General features: G+C 38.1%; 1 protein-coding gene across 14 annotated transcripts in view; it reads left to right on the forward strand.

Moving 5' to 3' along the window:
• CAPS2 (calcyphosine 2) overlaps positions 1–20,282 on the forward strand; it is a 51,265-nt gene that overhangs the window by 20,145 nt on the left and 10,838 nt on the right. For all 14 annotated transcript variants that reach the window (XM_070370995.1, XM_070370997.1, XM_070371000.1 and 11 more), the window contains 7 exons: positions 1,818–1,885; positions 7,014–7,133; positions 15,019–15,093; positions 15,938–16,033; positions 16,122–16,215; positions 18,520–18,638; positions 19,615–19,688. In XM_070370995.1, coding sequence (XP_070227096.1) covers positions 1,818–1,885; positions 7,014–7,133; positions 15,019–15,093; positions 15,938–16,033; positions 16,122–16,215; positions 18,520–18,638; positions 19,615–19,688 — 646 coding nt within the window. The remainder of the gene's footprint in view (positions 1–1,817; positions 1,886–7,013; positions 7,134–15,018; positions 15,094–15,937; positions 16,034–16,121; positions 16,216–18,519; positions 18,639–19,614; positions 19,689–20,282) is intronic.

Consider the following 20,282-nt stretch of genomic DNA (forward strand, 5'->3'; position numbering starts at 1 on the left):
TTGTACAAATAGATAATTATAGCATTTCTATAGTGTCCTGGAGTATGCAGACCAAGCTGCTTGGAGTTGGAGGCCATTGGCTCCCTAGACACCCCCAGGTGATTAATACCTCAGGTACACCTGTAATTGATTGATGGGCTATCAATGTGTGTTGGCTTAAAATTGAGAAAATTCTGCTTTAGATAGCCTAAATAATAATAAAGCAATGTGGATTTAGCTAGATACATTATCATTGAGTGGATATTCAAAATAGATTTTATTTGGATAGCAATCATTCTGAATCAATCCATTCTGAACTGACAGCAAGATGTAATCAATCTCTGGGCCAGGTGGACTGATTTTCTGCAGATGTCCCAAGTTGGTAATTTGTTTGTTTATTAAAAATCACATGTACATTATTTTATATGCATTATTATATAGATGTTTATGCTTATTATATAGATGTTTATGCTTATTATATAAATGTTTATGCTTAATAGAAAAAGGAGTATTACCAGGGTTATAGAAAAATTAAAAAATGTTCCTTGCAAAGTTGTGTCCCAGACAAGGCTTATTTTGGTATATTTCTAAAGTATACTCTTTTGGGGCTTCCCTGGTGGCTCAGACAGTACAGAATCTGCCTGCAGTGCAGAAGTCCCTGGTTTGATCCCTGGGTTGAGAAGATCCCCTAAAAAGGTAATGGCAACCCACTCCAGTATTCTTGCCTGGAGAATTGCATGGATGGAAGAGACTGGCAGTCTACAGTTCACAGTGTCGCAAAGAGTCAGACGTGACTGAGCAACTTTCATTTTTCACTAAAGTTGTACTTGATTGGATGTTACTAAATACATAAGGCCTTTGGCTACTGCTCTTAGTATAATCCAGAGCCATATAGGTGTTTGTGGATTTCTTTTCCCATTCAGTTACTTTCTAAGTGGCATCATATCTTAATTCACCATTAAGCACATTTTACTCTATTGTGGTAGCACCCCTGTATCAATCCTTTAAAAGAGATATTTTACATGAGTAAATTTTGAATGCATGTGAAATTAGTACCAATTTACTTTTTAAATGTGGGTGGAAACTTTTCAACTTAGTTTTTAACTAAATGAACAACAGAAGCAGTGAACCTGTGGTTTTTATGTCCATCTCTTCCACTTTGTCATTTTTCAGTTGTATTTGTGTGATTTCTGCTTCTAATCTGCCTTCTGTTTACACAGCTCTCTAAGTCAATGTGCCTGAGGGTGGTTCTGACTTTTCCTCCAAAGTATAAGTCACTGTAAATGTCAGCACCCAGGGTGCATGTTCTCCATGGACTCTATACTCATCAATGTCACCTCTCTCGCTTGCTTTTGGGTTTTACATCCATTGTCTGACTGATATGGAAATCACTGATGATTTCCACCAAACTTTAATGGCATTACATTTTAGCAAATAAATGTATTTTTAGATTAAATAATTGGAATTCAAATTTATTAATGATGATATGAATGTGCTTAGTCTCTCAGTCATGTCCAACTCTTTGCAGCCCCATAGACAGTAGCCTGCAAGGCTCCTCTGTCACGGGATTTCTCAGGCAAGAATACTGGGGCAGGTTGCCATTTCCTTCTCCATGGGATCTTCTGACCCAGGGATCAAAGCCGCATCTCCTGTGTCTCCTGTGTTGCAGGCAGATTTTTTCCCGGCTGAGCCACTGGGGAAGCCATTGGGAAAAGATGATATGGTAATCTCTAAGAAAGAAATTGGAAATGTTTAATTTATGTTTTAGGACTCTTGTGTTAACTATAGTATTGTTCTGCTTTATGGACAATGGTGTTTTCTTCATTTTATCTTCTCAGGATGTTGTGGCTGCAGAGAAGAAGAAACAGATGGTTGCAGAGCAAGTGATGATAGACCACTTATCCAGGCAAGCATTAATAGAGATCCATTCAGAAAGCATTCACTACATTTCCTTTTTATTTTATTTTATTTTTTTATCTTTATTTTTTTAATTTATTTTATTTTTTTAAACTTTACAATATTGTATTGGTTTTGCCAAATATCAAAATGAATCCGCCACAGGTCTCCCTCCTCCCTCCCCTACATTTCCTTTTTATACATGACATCTGATTGGAATGGTCAACTCAGAGGTTTCCATACTTTCTCTGTTTACTGCACTTTTTTTTCCCACCAGACTCCTTGCCCAACAGAAATACTTCACAGTTCTATTTACTAAGTATTTTTTGTCTAAATAGCTTAGTAAATATTTTCTTCCTAATAACTTAATGGTCATCTGAAAAAATAATACAAATTGAAAAAATGTTTTTATTTCCTTCATAAATATGCAGCTACTCACTATGCACTTCTTGGATGACAAATAATCTCTCAAATCTTAGGATTGGATGGAATGCTGCCACTCTCACTTTCTAGCCCACCTGGCCCCTGCTTTTTAATCACAGCAACTGTAGAAAAGCCAGTTTTGCAAAGATGTAATATCATTCATTGACGGCGTGTAATGTGGTGTTTTGCTGAAGCTGTGAATTACTTGGAGCTAGTAGTTTTTGTGGTATGCCACAATAATGAAGTATCACTATTTCCCTCAAAAACTAAACATGTCCAGCGGTGTTCCTTTGACTTCCCTGTGACACCCGAGTGTGACTCAGTGCACTTTGGGAACTGTGGGATTGTCAAGAGTTCTAAAGCCTAACGTAAAGTTTCACAACCCTTAGAAAACTAGATAAAGTTTCAATACCTGCTGTGCTAAATTGCATGAATATGTAAGTAATGCAGGATTTCAGAAGAGGCTAGGATAGTCTAGGAAGTCTTCACAGCAGAGGTAAGACTCAAATTTAGCTTTGAAAAAGTTAACTACTTAGTTGGTTGGCAGAGAGAAAGAATGATAGTCTATATACCTGTTTCTTAGTTAATTTTTTGACACAGTTTTGTTACAGTCTTCAGTATTTGCCCTTTTATTACCTCATGAACTGACTTTACATTTTTACTCCCAAAATGCCACCGCAGTGTCTCTTCATAAGATAACTGCTGCTGCTGCTGCTGACTCGCTTCAGTTGTGTCCGACTCTGTGTGACCCCATAGATGGCAACCCACTAGGCTCCCCCGTCCCGGGGATTCTCCAGGCAAGAACACTGGAGTACATTGCATTTCCTTCTAGTGGCGTCCATATTGCTGGGTTAATGGCAATTACCTATTTCTCAGTTACTCAACCCATCAGTGCCATATACAGGGTTGAGTACTTTCTTCCCTGTAAAGCACTTTTTTTTCCCTCCCTTGGCTTCTGGCATACCACACATGGCTGGTTTACCCTCCTACTTTCCAACCCTCAGCCTCCTGTCTTAGTTCGTCTTCACCTCTCCTATCTTTATACACAGGAATACACAAGGACTTCTACTTCTTGGAGTTCTCCTTTTACTTTCTAGGTGATTTCATCCAGTATCGGGTCTTCAGTAACCATCTATATGCTGATGCAGCCGTAATCCAAATCCCAAAGTAACGTTGGAAAATGTTACTTTGGTTTCTGAAAGCTGTTCTTTTTCATTCCCTTATTGTGAAATCCTCTTTAGTTTTCTTCCATGGCAACAATATTCTTCAAGTTCAGTCCGTCAGTTTAGTCACTCAGTCATGTCCAACTCTTTGCAACCCCACGGACTGCAGCACGCCAGGCTTCCCTATCTATCATCAACTCCCAGAGCTTACTCAAACTCATGTCCATCGAGTCAGTGATGCCACCCAACATTCTGATCCTCTGTCGTCCCCTTCTCCTCCTGCCTTCGATCTTTACCAGCATCAGAGTCTTTTCTAAGCAGTCAGTTCTTCACATCAAGGCGCTAAAGTATTGGAGTTTCAGCTTCAGCATCAGTCCTTCCAGTGAATATTCAGGACTGATTTCCTTTAGAATTGACTGATTTGATTTCCTTGCAGTCCTAGGGACTCTCAAGAGTCTTCTCCAACATCACAGTTCAAAAGCATCAATTCTTTGGCACTCAGCTTTCTTTATAGTCCAACTCACATCCATACATGACTACTGGAAAAACCATAGCTTTGACTACACAGATGTTTGTTGGCAAAGTAATGTCTCTGCTTTTTAATATGCTGTCTAGGTTGTCATAGCTTTTCTTCCAAGGAGAAGTGTCTTTTAATTTCATGGCTGGGTCACCATCTGCAGTGATTTTTGAGCCCCCCAAAATAAAGTCTTTCACTGTTTCCATGGTTGCCCCATCTATTTGCCATGAAGTGATGGGACTGGATGCCATGATCTTAGTTTTCTGAATGTTGAGTTTTAAGCCAACTTTTTCACACTACTCTTTCACTATCATCAAGAGGCTCTTCAGTTCTTCTTCGCTCTCTGCCATAAGGGTGGTGTCATCTGCATATCTGAGGTGGTTGATATTTCTTCTGGCAATCTTGATTCCATCTTGTGCTTCATCCAGCCCAGCATTTCTCATAAGGTACTATGCATCTAAGTTAAATAAGCACGGTGACAATATATAGCCTTGACGTACTCCTTTTCCAATTTGGAACTAGTCTGTTGTTCCGTGTCCAGTTCTAACTGTTGCTTCTTGACCTGCATACAGGTTTCTCAGGAGACAGGTCAGGTGGTCTGGTCTTCCCATCTCTTGAAGAATTTTCTGCAGTTTATTGTTATCCACACAGTCAAAGGCTTTGGCATAGTCAATAAAGCAGAAGTAGATTTTTTTCTGGAATTCTCTTGCTTTTTCGATGATCTATCAAATGTTGGCAATTTGATCTCTGGATCCTCTGCCTTTTCTAAAACCAGCTTGAATATCTGGAAGTTCATGGTTCACGTATTGCTGAAGCCTGGCTTGGAGAATTTTGAGCATGACTTTACTAGTGTGTGAGATAAGTGCAACTGTGCGGTAGTTTGAGCATTATTTGGCATTGCCTTTCTTTGGGATTGGTGAAAACTGACCTTCTCTAGTCCTATGGCCACTGCTGAGTTTTCCAAATTTGCTGGCATATTGAGTGCAGCACTTTCATAGCACCATCTTTCAGGATTTGAAATAGCTCAACTGGAATTCCGTCACCTCCACTAGCTTTGTTCATAGTGATGCTTCCTCTGGTCCACTTGCCTTCACATTCCAGGATGTCTGGCTCTAGGTTAGTGATCACACCATCCTAGTTATCTGGGTCATGAAGATCTTTTTTGTATAGTTCTTCTGTGTATTCTTGCCACCTCTTCTTAATGTCTTCTGCTTCTGTTAGGTCCATATACATTTCTGTCCTTTATTGTGCCCATCTTTGCATGAGAAGTTGCCTTGGTATCTCTAATTTTCTTGAAGAGATTTCTAGTCTTTCCTATTCTAGTGTTTCCCTCTGTTTCTTTGCACTGATCATTGAGGAAGGCTTTCTTATCTCTCCTTTCTATTCTTTGAACTCTACATTCAGATGGGTATGTCTTTTTCTCCTTTGCCTTTTGCATCTTTTCTTTTCTCAGCTATTTGTAATAATTCTTCAAGTTATTTAGGCTTAAAATCTTGTTAATGCCTTTAATCCTTCTCTTTCACTCAAATCCTATATGCAGTTCATTGGCAAACTCAGGTCTACCATCAAAATAAATTTATCTCCCTCTGCTGCCACCCTTCCTGTTCACCCTGTCATTTCCTGTCTCCTGGATTATTTCAGACACTTTCTAATTGGACTCATTGTACCTGCATTTGCCCCTAATTGGTCTATTCTCAACCTAGCAGCCAGTGAGTCCATTAAAAACATAAGCCACATCAAACCTTCCAGTAACATCCATGTCAATCAGAATAAAATCTGTAAGACCTATATATCGGTTGCTTCCCAGGTGGCTCAGTGGGTGAAGAATCTGTTGCCGTGCAGGAGACGGAGGACACAGGGTTCAGTCCCTGTGTCGGGAAGATCCACTGGAAGAGGAAAAGGCAACCCATGCCAGTATTCTTGCCAGGAGACCCCTATGCACAGAGGAGCCTTGTGGGCTACAGTCCGTGGGGTTGCAGAGTCAGACATGACTGAAGTGACCGAGTATGCACATGTATTGGTTACCTATCACTATAAAACCTAGTAGCTTAAAACAGTAGTCATTAACTAATGCTCATGTGTCTTCAGGTCAGCTGTCCAGGCTAGACTTGGCTGAGTAGCTATTACTTTTCACTTAGTTTGGCCCATTATATATGACCAAAAGCAGTGGGCTTAATTCTGAGTTTAATCCTTAAAAAACCTCATGTTTCCATTTGCTTTTTTGTGCTTCTGCCATCTTTGTTAGCTTGGTTAACCCACTTGTTCTCAAAAGGAAAGTCCTTCCCTACATGCAGCTGGACCACTTAGCCACAATTATCCTAGATGAACAGATTCCCAAACCACCCACACTTGCACGAATTAGTTCAGGTCAGACCAGCAGAGCCATCCGCTGCCAAAGCATTTCCAATGGCTAAACTTAAAGCCAAAGAAAGTATACTACCATTATAATGAGGGCACGCCAAGGGTGTGAATCAGGAGTGCTAAAAAACTGGGATCAGTAGCAGATTCTCCCCAATCCCTGCATGTTTTGCCCACCATTAGACCCTGGACCCCTTTTCCTACTTCTCTCGTTTACTCTGCTTTGCCATCTGGCTTCCTCCCTTCTAAAACATACCAGAGTCACTGATGTCTCAGGTACTTTGCATTTATTTTCCCTTTCGCTTGGAATGCTTCCTCCCCACCCCAGAAATCCATATGGTTGCTTACATACTTCCTGTCTTTTATTCAGAAGTCGTCGGCACAGTGTCTTTTTGTTTAAAGAATAGTAAGAGGAAGACCTGAAGCTCCAAATCCTCTCAGAAATTTCGATTTATTTTTAGATAATACTTATGGAAAAAGAGATAGATAAGAATATTCACTTGTATGATGTTTTTAATTATTAAATTTGTTCATTTAATATCTGATAGATCATTCATTCTGCCAGTAGTATAAATTGGCATTTGTATATGGGTTTTTCCAACTGCTTATAAATATGTGAATACTAGAGCATTTCATTATAATATTTAATTGTCAGACTGTTGTGTTTTCCTGTATAGGGCTGTAATCAGTGATCCAGAGCAAAATTTAACCTCTGAGAAGCAAGAAATTTCTCATATCCTTCCAGATTCAAAGCTGGCACCTATTCGACTTAGGAAAAGAACACTGCATGAAACGAAGTAAGAAGGCTTTTATATAAAATAAGGATGTAGTATGTTATATTTTTCAAATGTACTTTTGTATCTAATGGAAATTTTTTCCTTTGTGTTTTTATCTTTTCTGTATAAAGGAAAGTGGAATTTTTGGAGTTCAGATCCCAGTTCTGTCACTTTAAGATACTGGGATAAACTTTGCCCTCCAGATCTTCTATTTATAATTTAGGAGTGACAGCCAGAAACTCAGGCAGCAATACATGTGAAAAGACACAATGTAGTAACTGAGACATCTGTATATGCACAATATATACTGGCTGAATTTCTATGACATAATATATTCAAAATTAGTATTTTTTAAAAAATATTACTTTTTGCCTTTTACTTTTATGAAGTACAAAGTACTTGGTTTGGTATGGATTTTTATAGTTCGCTGGTGCAGTCCACTGAAAGTTCTCACCAACTTCACCGATAATTGACATTTAGCCTCAGATTTAATAGAATAGAGAACCCACCAGTTCTTAGAGCAGTTTTTTAATATTTTCAGATTGGTATAATTGTCAGTACTTTCTTATAACTTCCCTGGTGACTCAGAGGTTAAAGCGTCTGCCTGCAAGGCCGGAGACCCGGGTTCAATCCCTGGGTCAGGAAGATCCCCTAGAGAAGGAAATGGCAACCCACTCCAGTATTCTTGCCTGGAGAATCCCATGGATGGAGGAGCCTGGTAGATTACAGTCCACGGGGTTGCAAAGAGTCGGACACGACTGAGTGACTTCACTTTCACTTTCACTTTCTTATAACTTAGGTCTTTTTGTCTCATTCTTATCTTATTTCTAGAAGCCTTATCTTATTTTCTAGAAGTTTCCATACCTTTAAATATTTGAAGGTATCATGCGTTAATTTCCTATTGCTGCTGTAACAGATTACCACAAATAGTATTTTTGAAATGACACACATTTATTCTCTTCCACTTCTGGAGTTCAGAAATCTACAATCAAGGTGCTGACAGGACTGCATTCCTTCCAGAAGCTTTGGGGAAGAATTGCTTCTTTGCCTTTTTCAGTGTCTAGGGGCTGCCTTTGTTCCTTGGCTTGTGGTCCCTCCACCATCTTCAAAGCAGAGGAGTGTTATTACTTTGCTGTTCCTCTTCTGAGGTATCACGTATCCTTCTGCTCTCCTTTTATAAAACACTTGTGATTGCACTGAACCTACCTGTATAATCCTGGTTAATCTTCTCATCTCCAGATCTTTAACTTAATCACATTTGCAAAGTCCCTGTTATCATGTGTAAATTAATTAATGTGACCTGAAGATTAGGATATGAGTATCTTTCAGGGGCCATCACTCAGCTACCATATGTCTAAACTTGTCTTTCTTAAAGTAAACTTTTATAGAGATAAAACATTCATTCACAAAGTTTACACATTTTAAATGTACAGCATAGGAATTTTCACAAACTGAACAAAACTTATGCCTTATTCCTAGACCAAGAAACAGGTCAGCACCCCAGAAACCATTGCTGCCCCTCAGTTACTTCCCAGCTCCTCTGCCGCTCCAGGTTAGCCTCTCCATCCTAACATTGTAGATTGCTATTGTCTGGTTATGAATTTACATGAACTCACAAAACTTGGACTCTGAGTCTGAATTCTTTTGCTTAACGTTACGTTTGCAAGTTTAATCTGTGTTATTTGTAGTTGTCCCTTATCCTGCTTACTGTACAGTATTTTATTGTATAAATATACCACAGTTTGTTTACTCACAGCTGTTGGTGGACATTTGGCAGTTTGTGGATAGTGCTGCCATAAACTTTAGTGCATGCCTTCTGATGAGCATATGTACTCATTTCTGCTCAGTACTCACTTTGAAGTGGAATTGCTGGCCCATCTACTATGCATATGTTCAGCTTTAAAGAATACTGTCAAATAGTCTTCCAAAGTGGTTGCTACAATTAAAACTCCCACCAGTAGCAGTAAGAAGGTGCTAGTGGCACCGTATCTTTACAAGATACTGGTAACTATCTATATTTTTCATTTTAGTTCCTCTTATGGGTATCAGTCAGTTCAGTCACTCAGTCCTGTCCGACTGTTTGTGACCCCATGGACTGCAGCATGTTAGGCTTCCCTCTCCATCACAACTCCTGGAGCTTGCTCAAATCCATGCTCATTGGGTTGGTGATACCATCCAACCATCTCATCCTCCGTTGTCCCCTTCTCCTCCTGCCTTTGATCTTTACCAGCATCAGGATCTTTTCTAAGCAGTCAGTTCTTCACATCAGGTGGCCAGAGTATCGGAGTTTCAGCTTCAGCATTAGTCCTTAGTGAATATTCAGGACTGATTTCCTTTAGGATGGACTGGTTGGATCTCCTTGCAGTCCAAGGGACTGTCAAGAGTCTTCTCCAACACCACAGTTCAAAAGCATCAATTCTTAAGTGCTCAGCTTTCTTTATAGTCCAAGTCTCACATCTATACATGACTACTGGAAAAACCATAGATTTGACTAGATGGACCTTTGTTGGCAAAGTAATGTCTCTGCTTTTTAATATGCTGTCTAGGTGGGTCATAGCTTTTCTTCCAAGGAGCAAAAGCGTCTTTTAATTTCATGGCTGCAGTCACCATCTGCAGTGATTTTGGACTCCTCCAAAATAAATTCTGTCACTGTTTCCATTGTTTCCCCATCTACTTGCTATAAAGAGATGGCACCAGGTGCCATGATCTTAGTTTTCTGAATGTTGAGTTTTAAGCCAACTTTTTCACTCTCCTCTTATACTTTCATCAAGAGGATCTTTAGTTCTTCACTTTCTGCCATAAGGTTGGTGTCATCTGCATATCTGAGGTTATTGATATTTCTCCCAGCAATCTTGATTCCAGCTTGTGCTTCTTCCAGCCCAGCATTTCTCATGATGTACTCTACATATAAGTTAAATAAGCAGGGTGACAATATACAGCCTTGACGTACTCCTTTTCCTATTTGGAACCAGTCTGTTGTTCCATGTCCAGTTCTAACTGTTGCTTCTTGACCTGCATACAGATTTCTCAGGAGACAGGTCAGGTGGTCTGGTATTCCCATCTCTTTTTTAATTAATTAATTTTTATTGGTTTTGCCATACATCAACATGAATCAACCACAGGTATACACGTGTTCCCCATCCTGAACCCCCCCACCTCCCTCCCCGTACCATCCCTCTGGGTCATACCAGTGCACCAGCCCCAAGCATCCTGTATCCTGCATAGAACCTGGACTGGCAATTCGTTTCTTATATTATACATGTTTCAATGCCATTTTCCCAAATCATCCCACCCTCTCCCTCTCCCACAGAGTCCAAAAGACTATCCTATGCATCTGTGTCTCTTTTGCTCTCTCGCATACAGGGTTATCGTTACCGTCTTTCTAAATTCCATATATATGCATTAGTATACTGTATTGGTATTTTTCTTTCTGGCTTACTTCACTCTGTATAATAGGCTCCAGTTTCATCCACCTCATTAGAACTGATTCAATATTCTTTTTAATGGCTGAGTAATACTCCATTGTGTATATGTACCACAGCTTTCTTATCCATTCGTCTGCTGATGGACATCTAGGTTGTTTCCATGTCCTGGCTATTATAAACAGTGCTGTGATGAACACTGGGGTACACGTGTCTCTTTCAATTCTGGTTTCCTTGATGTGTATGCCCAGCAGTGGGATTGCTGGGTCATAAGGCAGTTCTATTTCCAGTTTTTTAAGGAATCTCCAGATTGTTTGCCATAGTGGCTATACTAGTTTGCATTCCTACCAACAGTGTAAGAGGGTTCCCTTTTCTCCACACCCTCTCCAGCATTTATTGCTTATAGACTTTTGGATCTCAGCCTTTCTGACTGGCATGAAATGGTACCTCATTTTGGTTTTGATTTGCATTTCTCTGATAATGAGTGATGTTGAGCATCTTTTCATGTGTTTGTTAGCCATCTGTATGTCTTCTTTGGAGAAATGTCTATTTAGTTCTTTGGCCCATTTTTTGATTGGGTCGTTTATTTTTCTTGTATTGAACTGCAGGAGTTGCTTATATATTTTTGGTATTAGTTGTTTGTCAGTTGCTTCATTTGCTATTATTTTCTCCCATTCTGAAGGCTGTCTTTTCACCTTGCTTATAGTTTCCTTTGTTATGCAGAAGCTTTTAATTTTAATTAGGTCCCATTTGTTTATTTTTGCTTTTATTTCCAGTATTCTGGGAGGTTAGTCATAGAGGATCCTGCTGTGATTTATGTCGGAGAGTGTTTTGCTTATGTTTTCCTCTAGGAGTTTTATAGTTTCTGGTCTTACGTTTAGATCTTTAATCCGTCTTGAGTTTATTTTTGTGTATAGTGTTAGAAAGTGTTCTAGTTTCATTCTTTTACAAGTGGCTGACCAGTTTTCCCAGCACCACTTGTTAAAGAGATTGTCTTTTCTCCATTGTATATTCTTGCCTCCTTTGTCAAAGATAAGGTGTCCATATGTGCGTGGATTTATCTCTGGGCTTTCTATTTTGTTCCATTGATCTATATTTCTGTCTTTGTGCCAGTACCATACTGTCTTGATGACTGTGGCTTTGTAGTAGAGCCTGAAGTCAGGCAGGTTGATTTCCCCAGTTCCATTCTTCTTTCTCAAGATTGCTTTGGCTATTTGAGTTTTTTTTGTATTTCCATACAAATTGTGAAATTATTTGTTCTAGCTCTGTGAAATATACCGTTGGTAGCTTGATAGGGATTGCATTGAATCTATAAATTGCTTTGGGTAGTATACTCATTTTCACTATATTGATTCTTCCCATCTCTAAGAATTTTCCACAGTCTGTTCTGATCCACACAGTCAAAGGCTTTGCCATGGTCAATAAAGCAGACATAGATGTTTCCTGGAACTCTCTTGCTTTTTTGATGATCCAACGGATGTTGGCAATTTGATCTCTGGTTCTTCTGCCTTTTCTAAATCTAGCTTGAACATCTGGAAGTTCATGGTTTATGTACCGTTGAAGCCTGGCTTGGAGAATTTTGAGCATTACTTTGCTAGCTTGTGAGATGAGTGCAATTGTGCAGTAGTTTGAACATAGGTATATACTGGTGATTTTATGGGTATATATTGGTGATTTTCACTTACAGTTCACTAAAGACTAATGATGTTGAGCACTTTTGCATAGGTACGTTCATCACCTGGGTATCCTCTTATAGGATAGTCTATATAGTCCCTTCCAGTCTATTGGGTTATCTTTTCATATTGATTTGTGGAACTTACTTACATATTCTAGTTATAAGTCCTTTTTCAGCTATATTTGTTGGACGTGTCTTTTCCTATCCTCTGATCACCTTTTCATTCTCTTGATCATGTTTTTTGATGAACAAAAGTTGCTAAATTTATTGTAGACCAGTTTACCAATCTCTCCATTTATTGTTAGTGTCCCTGTATCTTCTTTATGAAATCTCTCCCTACCACCAACTTGTTATCTCTCTGACTTGTATTGCCACTTATGTCATATATGAAGTTGTTAGAAATGTATGGTTGGTTTCTAGGTTGTTGTTCTTGTTGTTGTTTTCAGTCTCATCTACCTGTTACACATCCCTGTACCAGAATTATCCTGTCTTAATTAGTACTGTTATATATTAAATATTTAAAGCTTGTTTAGCTTTAGTATTGTCTTGGCACACTTTGGCTCCTTCCTCTTTGATATAAGTTTTAGATTTAGCTAGTCTAGTTCTACAAAAAATCCTGTGGGGGCTTGATTAGAATTATTGGGCTTAACTGCCCTTAGTCTTATTCCCAAAGGAAGAAGAGGAGAAAATTCTGCTCCATAGAGTGGGAAGCAGCCATTGGCACGTATAGTATAGGCCTTCCTCCCCTCTTGTTCCTTGACCCAGATGTCTGCAGAAGTACACATTCTGTCCTGTGCACTGAGCTTTACAGGGTGCTTCCCCAGTGGGAATGAGTGGGTTAGTCTATTTAATTCTAATGTTAAGGACTTAGCTTGTTGTTGCTACATTTCTAAACCATGGTTTCCAACTGCTTTAGCAATAAGAAAATTTATATGTGAGTCTTCATCCGCCTGATTCTTATTCCTCTATTGGTTAAGAACTTGGAGAAGTATTGGTGCTATGTATCGGATACTGAAAACTCCAACATGGAACTTCCCATTTTGTAATATAAATGCCTATTTTTTTTTTTTTTTGTATTTTCAAGAAAACTAGAATCCTTAAAACTGTTATTTCAATCTATCACTGTTAAACTGAGTTCTGTTTACCTTGAGAAGCAATATAATGTAATGGTTATGAGAAATTTTTTTTTCTTTTTTTGGCTATGCCATGTGCTAACTGTTTAACTGTATAAACCTTATTTTTAGAATGGGAATAATAACACTTACTTCATTGAGTTACTACAAGCATTAAATGAACCAATACACATTAAAAAGATTTTAACACAGACTAGTGTCTAGGAAGTTCTTAATAAATAGTAGCTAGTATTATTATTGCTTTTATTTTCTCAGCATTTAGAACTGTTTCAGGCACATAGTGGGCATTCAATGAACACATTATTACTAATGGATTAAATTGAAATGAGATGACCAAACTCTCATGGCTACACTCTGTGTTCAGAACTCTCATTTGATTTACAAGTTCTTATTTGCTATATGTTGCTCACCTTTCATTGAGACCTAGATTTTTATAGAGGTATAACATTTTAAGATCTCAGTGAGCTACATTATTGCAATTTCATTATAGCTGCAGTTTTATGGGAATATCATAAAATTACTTAGGAAGGGACGTAAAGAGACATCACTGAATCTTCAGAGGAGAATATTGGTAGTAGGGTGCCAAAGTGTGTGTCATTGGGTTTTGCTTCATATTATTAAACAGAATTTTAGGACTGGCAGTCTTTGTGAGGTCATTCAATGCCATCTAAAAGCCATAAAGATTAAATAAGTGATCTGAGGTCTCACAGCTAGAACTATGGCCAAGACTGGAACCTCATCCAGCACTCTTTGTCTCTACTCTGTTTTGGCAAGGAATGTTTTCAGCTACCCGGAACTGAAAACCTGACTGACAGTGGCTGAAACGAATCAGGATTTATTTCCGTTATACAACTGGCTGCTTGGAGGTGGTCAGTTGTTGGCTTTAGTTGAGTGGCTCAGTGAGGCACAGCTGTGGGCTGGCTTCCCTGAGATCTTTTTGGTTGCCTGATGGCTGCTGTGGCTGCTGGCATCGTATCCCCACCGTGTTCACAGGCTGGAGCTCTTTCCATGCCGTTCTCTCATCAGGAAAAAAGCAAGTCTTTCCTGGAAGTTTACTGGAAGAACTGGGTCCCTTAGTCACTTCTAGTTGTAAGAGGCTAAGAATGCAAATTCTGTGATGGGAGAGAGGCAAAGAAGAGGGTTAGAAATGGCTATTGGTTAGCCTTGCAACAGTGCCAGGCACAAACGTGCTATCTCTGTTTCACACTGACTTTCTTAGCACTTTGATATGGTAAGTTCTAGCATAGAAGCTATTTGTATATTATATACGGTTTGTTGTTTTTGTTTAGTTGCTAAGTCATGTCCGACTCTTTTGCAACCTCATGGACTGTGCCCACCAGGCTCCTCTGTTTATGGAATTTTCCACTGAAGAATACTGGAGTGGGCTGCCATTTCCTGCTCCAGGGTATCTTCCGATCCAGGAATCAAAACTACGTCTCCTACATTGGCAGGTGGATTCTTTACCACTGAGCCACCAGGGAAGCCCATTATATACCACAGCTCAGGGTTCTTTCTTCTGTGTCTGCAATAGCAATAGCAGTCTGGAATAAAAAGAGGTTTAAACCTCATCTTTATCTAGTATGTGCATTTGAAAATATTGACATAACTTTTAGGTACTTTTGTTATCTAATGTAGGTATTTTAAAAATAATTATTAACAATTGTATTTCTTGCCAGGATAAGAACACAGTCTACATTAACTGAAAATATCCTTTCTCATAAAGTGCAGTTTGATGGTAGGATCATATCAAGGTAATTGTGACTTTATTAAATTTTTTAATCCTATGATTATTAAAAGGTATTTTCTTTTCAAATAGAGGTAGCAATAATGAAATTAGTTAAATTCGTTACATTTAAGTGAATTTACCACAAACATTTTTAGGTAATAATATATACTTAATCTCTTATAAAAATTATGGGGAGTATGAGTCTAAAAAAAACATCTTGATTAGAAATTGTTTAAAATGTGATTTTAAAATGTTGTTCAAAAAGAAATAAAATGAATTTTTTAAAGATACATGTTACTACTAAAAGATTCTAAACTACTTAAAAATTAACCTTTATGTAATTTATTTAATTTCACTTTAATGGCTTAAAGTAACAGTAGATGTAGTAAAGTGACAAGGAAGGTGGTTCTTCAATCTGGTATCTAGTGTTACAAACTGCCAGTAACACATAATGCTACTCGATGTTCTTCATGAATGTTAAAGATAAGGTGGCTTTTTAAAAATTAGCATATTTGTTCAGTGATTTTAAAATTTCCATGACAAAAGGTAATAAATGTATATCTCTCTTGTGGCTTCTTGCAAGCTCAACATTTTTTTAAGGTCTTTCACTATCTTAAAGTCTAAGCCAAATTAGTAATCTACATTGTAATATATCCATATTCATATTAGTATAAGGTAAAGCTTTTTTCTCCATCCAAATTAGAATTAAGTTGACACTTCAGCCAGCTCTGTCTTTGTTCCCTTGTGGTTTCCCATAACCACATATTTGAGCAAATCCTGGCATCTCTGTTTGACACATAGCATCCATCTATCATTAAATATGAAAAGTATCCTATTTGAAAATCTTTGATATCATTTTCTTTTTCTAGAAATGGACATGATGCTTGCAGAGAGCTGGTTGGATTCTTTTTCACTCATGACCAGTCCCTTACAATTTATGAATATCGGCAATTTGGGAAAAATAGGTATGCCGTTAAAGATCGTTACAGCTCTCAAGATGACTATTTCCCAGAGAAGCTGAATAATTTCACATTTTTGTCATTTAACTTCTAGAACAAATGTGCTTCCTTTTATTCAAAAAAACATTTATTGTCATCAGCGTGGACGAAGAAAAGGAAAGCAGTACCGACTTGCTGATCTTTATGTTGTAAGTTGAGTGTGTGTGTGCTCATGTTTTACTACCTGGTGTTGGACTTTGAGGGATCCTGTGGGGCTAGGGGAGCAGGGTTTCTAGTTTCCAGTTTATTCTTTTCCCTGTTTGCTGAGCAGGGGCATTTATATTGGCTAATGGTTGATGTTTCTCTAGGAGAGGGGGTGCCTCTCAGGTCCAGATCCCAGTGGTTTGAATCTAAGTGTAGCATTTATTCTTTGTGACCCTACTCAGCTCCACCACCCTCCCCCACCACCCCAACTTATCCTGCAATGGAAGCCCCAGAGAGCTGGTGTTCTGGTGCTTTTAAAGCCTGTACCACTGGGTCAGTGGCTATTTCAATAGAACCAGGAGTAATTCTCCACCTAATGCAGGCTTATCTTCTGGGGACACACATTTTTCTCCACACAGAGTGGTGCTTGGCTTCTGGAGCTGTCATAAATCTCCTGGTTAGCTCATCTTCCTTGTGATTTCCCTGCTTGGCACAACTCCTGGTGTATGGCATATCATGAGGATTCCTTAGTGTGAAATGATCTTAGGTAATGTTAGAAGTTGTATAGTGCTCTGAAATATGAAATGATCACAGTCATGTTATCTCACTACCCACAATGATCATTCATATAAAACATTTACTCATAGGCTAAGCATTGGAAATAGAACTATAAATGACTTGAAAAGAATCCTTGCTTTTGTGGGAATTATATTCTAATGGGAAAGAGATCAGAGGGCCACATAGGCGGGGCAGTGACCCAGTTTTGTAGAGTCGAAGGAGGCTTCTTCAGGGCGTGCCACCCAACCCGGACGTAGGCAGGCGCAGATGTGTAGATGGAAGAGGGGAGGCAAGGCTTTCAGGCGAGGAGACAGGTCGTGCACAGAACAAAAGCTCCAAAGACATGGTCGTTTTTGAGAACTGAAAGGAGTTCAGTCCTACTGATCTTGACTTCAAGGTGGGGATTGGCAAGAGACAAATGAGAACTTACTAAGAGTGGCCTTGTGATAAAGACTTATCTAAAATGTCTTGGGGAGTCACTGAAAGGTAAGAAGGTGGATGGAATGAAAGGAGGTAGCATCAGTAGGTTTGTGATTTAGACAGATTTTTCTGGTTGCGGTCTGGGGAATGGATTGAAGACTAGTAAAGGACCAGATTGGATTGAATTACATTACACATATCAAATAGTCTCTATTGTTTAAATAATAATTTCAAGAGAACTTATATACATATCAAAGAGTGGAGAAAGTACTTATAGTTTTCTAAAGTAAATGCTCTAGGAAAAAGGAGAGAAATCTCTTCCCTGATTTTCAAAAGACATAATTAAGCATATTATTTGAAATTTGTGTTTATTTATATTTGACTATATTTGAGAAGACTTTCCTGGTGGCTCAGATGGTAAAGCATTTGAGAAACTCAGAAATTAAAATAACAACAATTTTCTAAGTTTGGATGAAGGACTTTTGAGGGGAATTTTTTCACCAAAGCTTTGATGCTCCAAACAGGTTAAGCTTAGTTTTACATTTATGTAATATTTGTAATCAAAATACCAGGTGAAAGAGGACTTCCCTGGTGGAGCAGTGGATAAGAATCCACCTGCCAGTGTAGGGGCCATGGGTTGGATCCCTGGTCTGGGAAGATTCCACTTGCCATGGAGCAACTAAGCCCTTGCACCACAACTCCCGAGCCTGCACTGTAGAGCCCACAGGCCACAGCCACTGAAGCCCACGTGACTGGAGTCTGCACTCCCCGCAACAAGAGAAGCCCCTGCAGTGAGCAGCCTGCACACTGTGACAAAGAGTAGCCCCCACTCTGCAGCCAGAGAAAGCCTACACAAAGCAACGAAGGCCCTACACAGCCGTAAATAAATACACACAACCATATTAAAAATACCAGGGGAAAGAGGGTAATGAATCTCTCATAGTTCATCAGTTTGCAGCACATGTTTCTGCAGATCAATAGCTCTATTTCTGTATTTTGGAGTGTCATAATTTCCATAGAGATAATTTGTTCTTTTTTCCTCTAATTCTTAAAAAAAAAACCAAAAACTGGAATTCTTCTTTTTTTTTTTTCACATCAATTGTTACATCTAAGATTGTTCTAATTGGGAGATTGTGAAATTAGTTCTATTTTCCTATATTATTTGCTGAAGCCTGTGTGGTTTCTAAATATACTCTCAATATACTTATTTATTAGAATAAAAGTATACTATATTAGATGTAATCAAAATTGAATATTTAAAATTACTATTAGTTCTATTTTACTTCTTACATACTTCATAGTTAAAATAATTCATTTGTTAATTTCCTTAGGGTGCAAACTTGACATTTTTGAGCTCTGATCATCCCAGACTTCCAGAAAGTGTAAAAGAAAACACAGTGCTTACACTTCGAATCACAAATGTTGACTGGAGAGCTTTGGATTCTCTCAAGTAAGTCACACATGCATTTGTCATTTTAGAGGTATTATTATTTGTTATTAAAGTGAGATTCTATATCAAAATGTTTTGATTTTAGTTAAGATTTACATTAAAGAAAAATAAAGCATAGCTATACATGTCTATTTTATGTGCTATATCTTGTACTCAAATATACTCCATGTGTGGGAACAGTTACAATCAAATGGAGATTTAAGATGTCCCATTTTAAGTTTGTTAAAGTACTTTATTAATTTGCCTATACTATAACATTTTAATTTTAGTAAATGCTACCAAACTAATACATTTTAAAAGATGAGATACAGTATAATATAATAACTTTTCCCATGTTTTTAGAGCAGTGCTTTTTCTAAGCACACAAAAAAATCTTGGTCCCACATGCTTGTAGACCACTGATTGATAATATACATAGTGAAAAAATAATGCTATGAATCAAAAGCTTTTAAATGAATTTGAGTTTTTTTTTTTTAATTGCAGAAAATATTTATGCTATTCTTGTGGAGTGCTTTTTTGGTCAAGATTACAGTAACTGGTGTGCTATCAGTACATTAGAGGCCATCTGCCATAAATTGGCTAAGTCTTTGCTTGTCTTTTATTGTCTTTTACTATATTGTTCAATAGGATTGTTTTTTTTTTTTTTTTTTTGCTTTTTAAAATACCGCATTTACATTTAAAGGTAAAACTGCTTTTAAATAATAGTTTTAATTAAGTTTTTAAAAAGAAGATTGAAATAAGTATAAAACTGAACATAATGCTTAAAGGTAGTTCTTGGGAGAGGTAAGGATTTTCGTTTTGACTTAGCGTATTCAGGATTAAAGCCGCAAGCAAGGGTGGAAGAGTCGATTAATCTCTAAGCACTCTTCTATCTTTCTTTGAGAATTTTTTGGGTCTAAAGCAGGGAAATCTTAGCGTTCCTATACTAAGACTGCAAAACAGTATATTTGTATTACAATGAACATGTCAATTGCAGAACTGATTCTGAGGAACATGATGATGTAACCAGTGAAGAAGCTAACGATAGGAAGATTCTCAAGGCCATTCAAGGTGTGTACCATGACTATACTCTCAAATAGTTGTAATTTTCAACCATTTTCTTTGTAAGGAGTAAAGCAGTATTTTCCAGGTATTACTTAGTTTTATGACACTTCTTTTATATTGCCTATTTGCTTCCTATCTTTTTATTTTATACACAAATACATATTTGAAAATATTTTTAGGATCTCTCCTACTTCAATGAGTCTAACTGAATAACTAGTATTATATCATTTATGAACTTAAACATTTTAGAAAGCACTAGATAGTGTGGTTTTTATCTATGAAATGGATATGTGATTTTTACTATGTAGTACTCATTTTATATATTATGGTATCATAAAGAAATTGGTGGTGGCCTAGGAGAAGGCAATGGCACCCCACTCCAGTACTCTTGCCGGGAAAATCCCATGGATGGAGGAGCCTAGTGGGCTGCAGTCCATGGGGTCGCTAAGAGTCGGACATTCACTTTCACTTTTCACTTTCATGCATTGGAGAAGGAATTAGCAACCCACTCCAGTGTTTTTGCCTGGAGAATCCCGGGGATAGAGGAGCCTGGTGGGCTGCCATCTATGGGGTCGCACAGAGTTGGACACGACTGAAGCG

Source organism: Bos mutus, chromosome 5, assembly GCF_027580195.1.
Source record: "Bos mutus isolate GX-2022 chromosome 5, NWIPB_WYAK_1.1, whole genome shotgun sequence".
Taxonomy (NCBI): Eukaryota; Metazoa; Chordata; class Mammalia; order Artiodactyla; family Bovidae; genus Bos; species Bos mutus.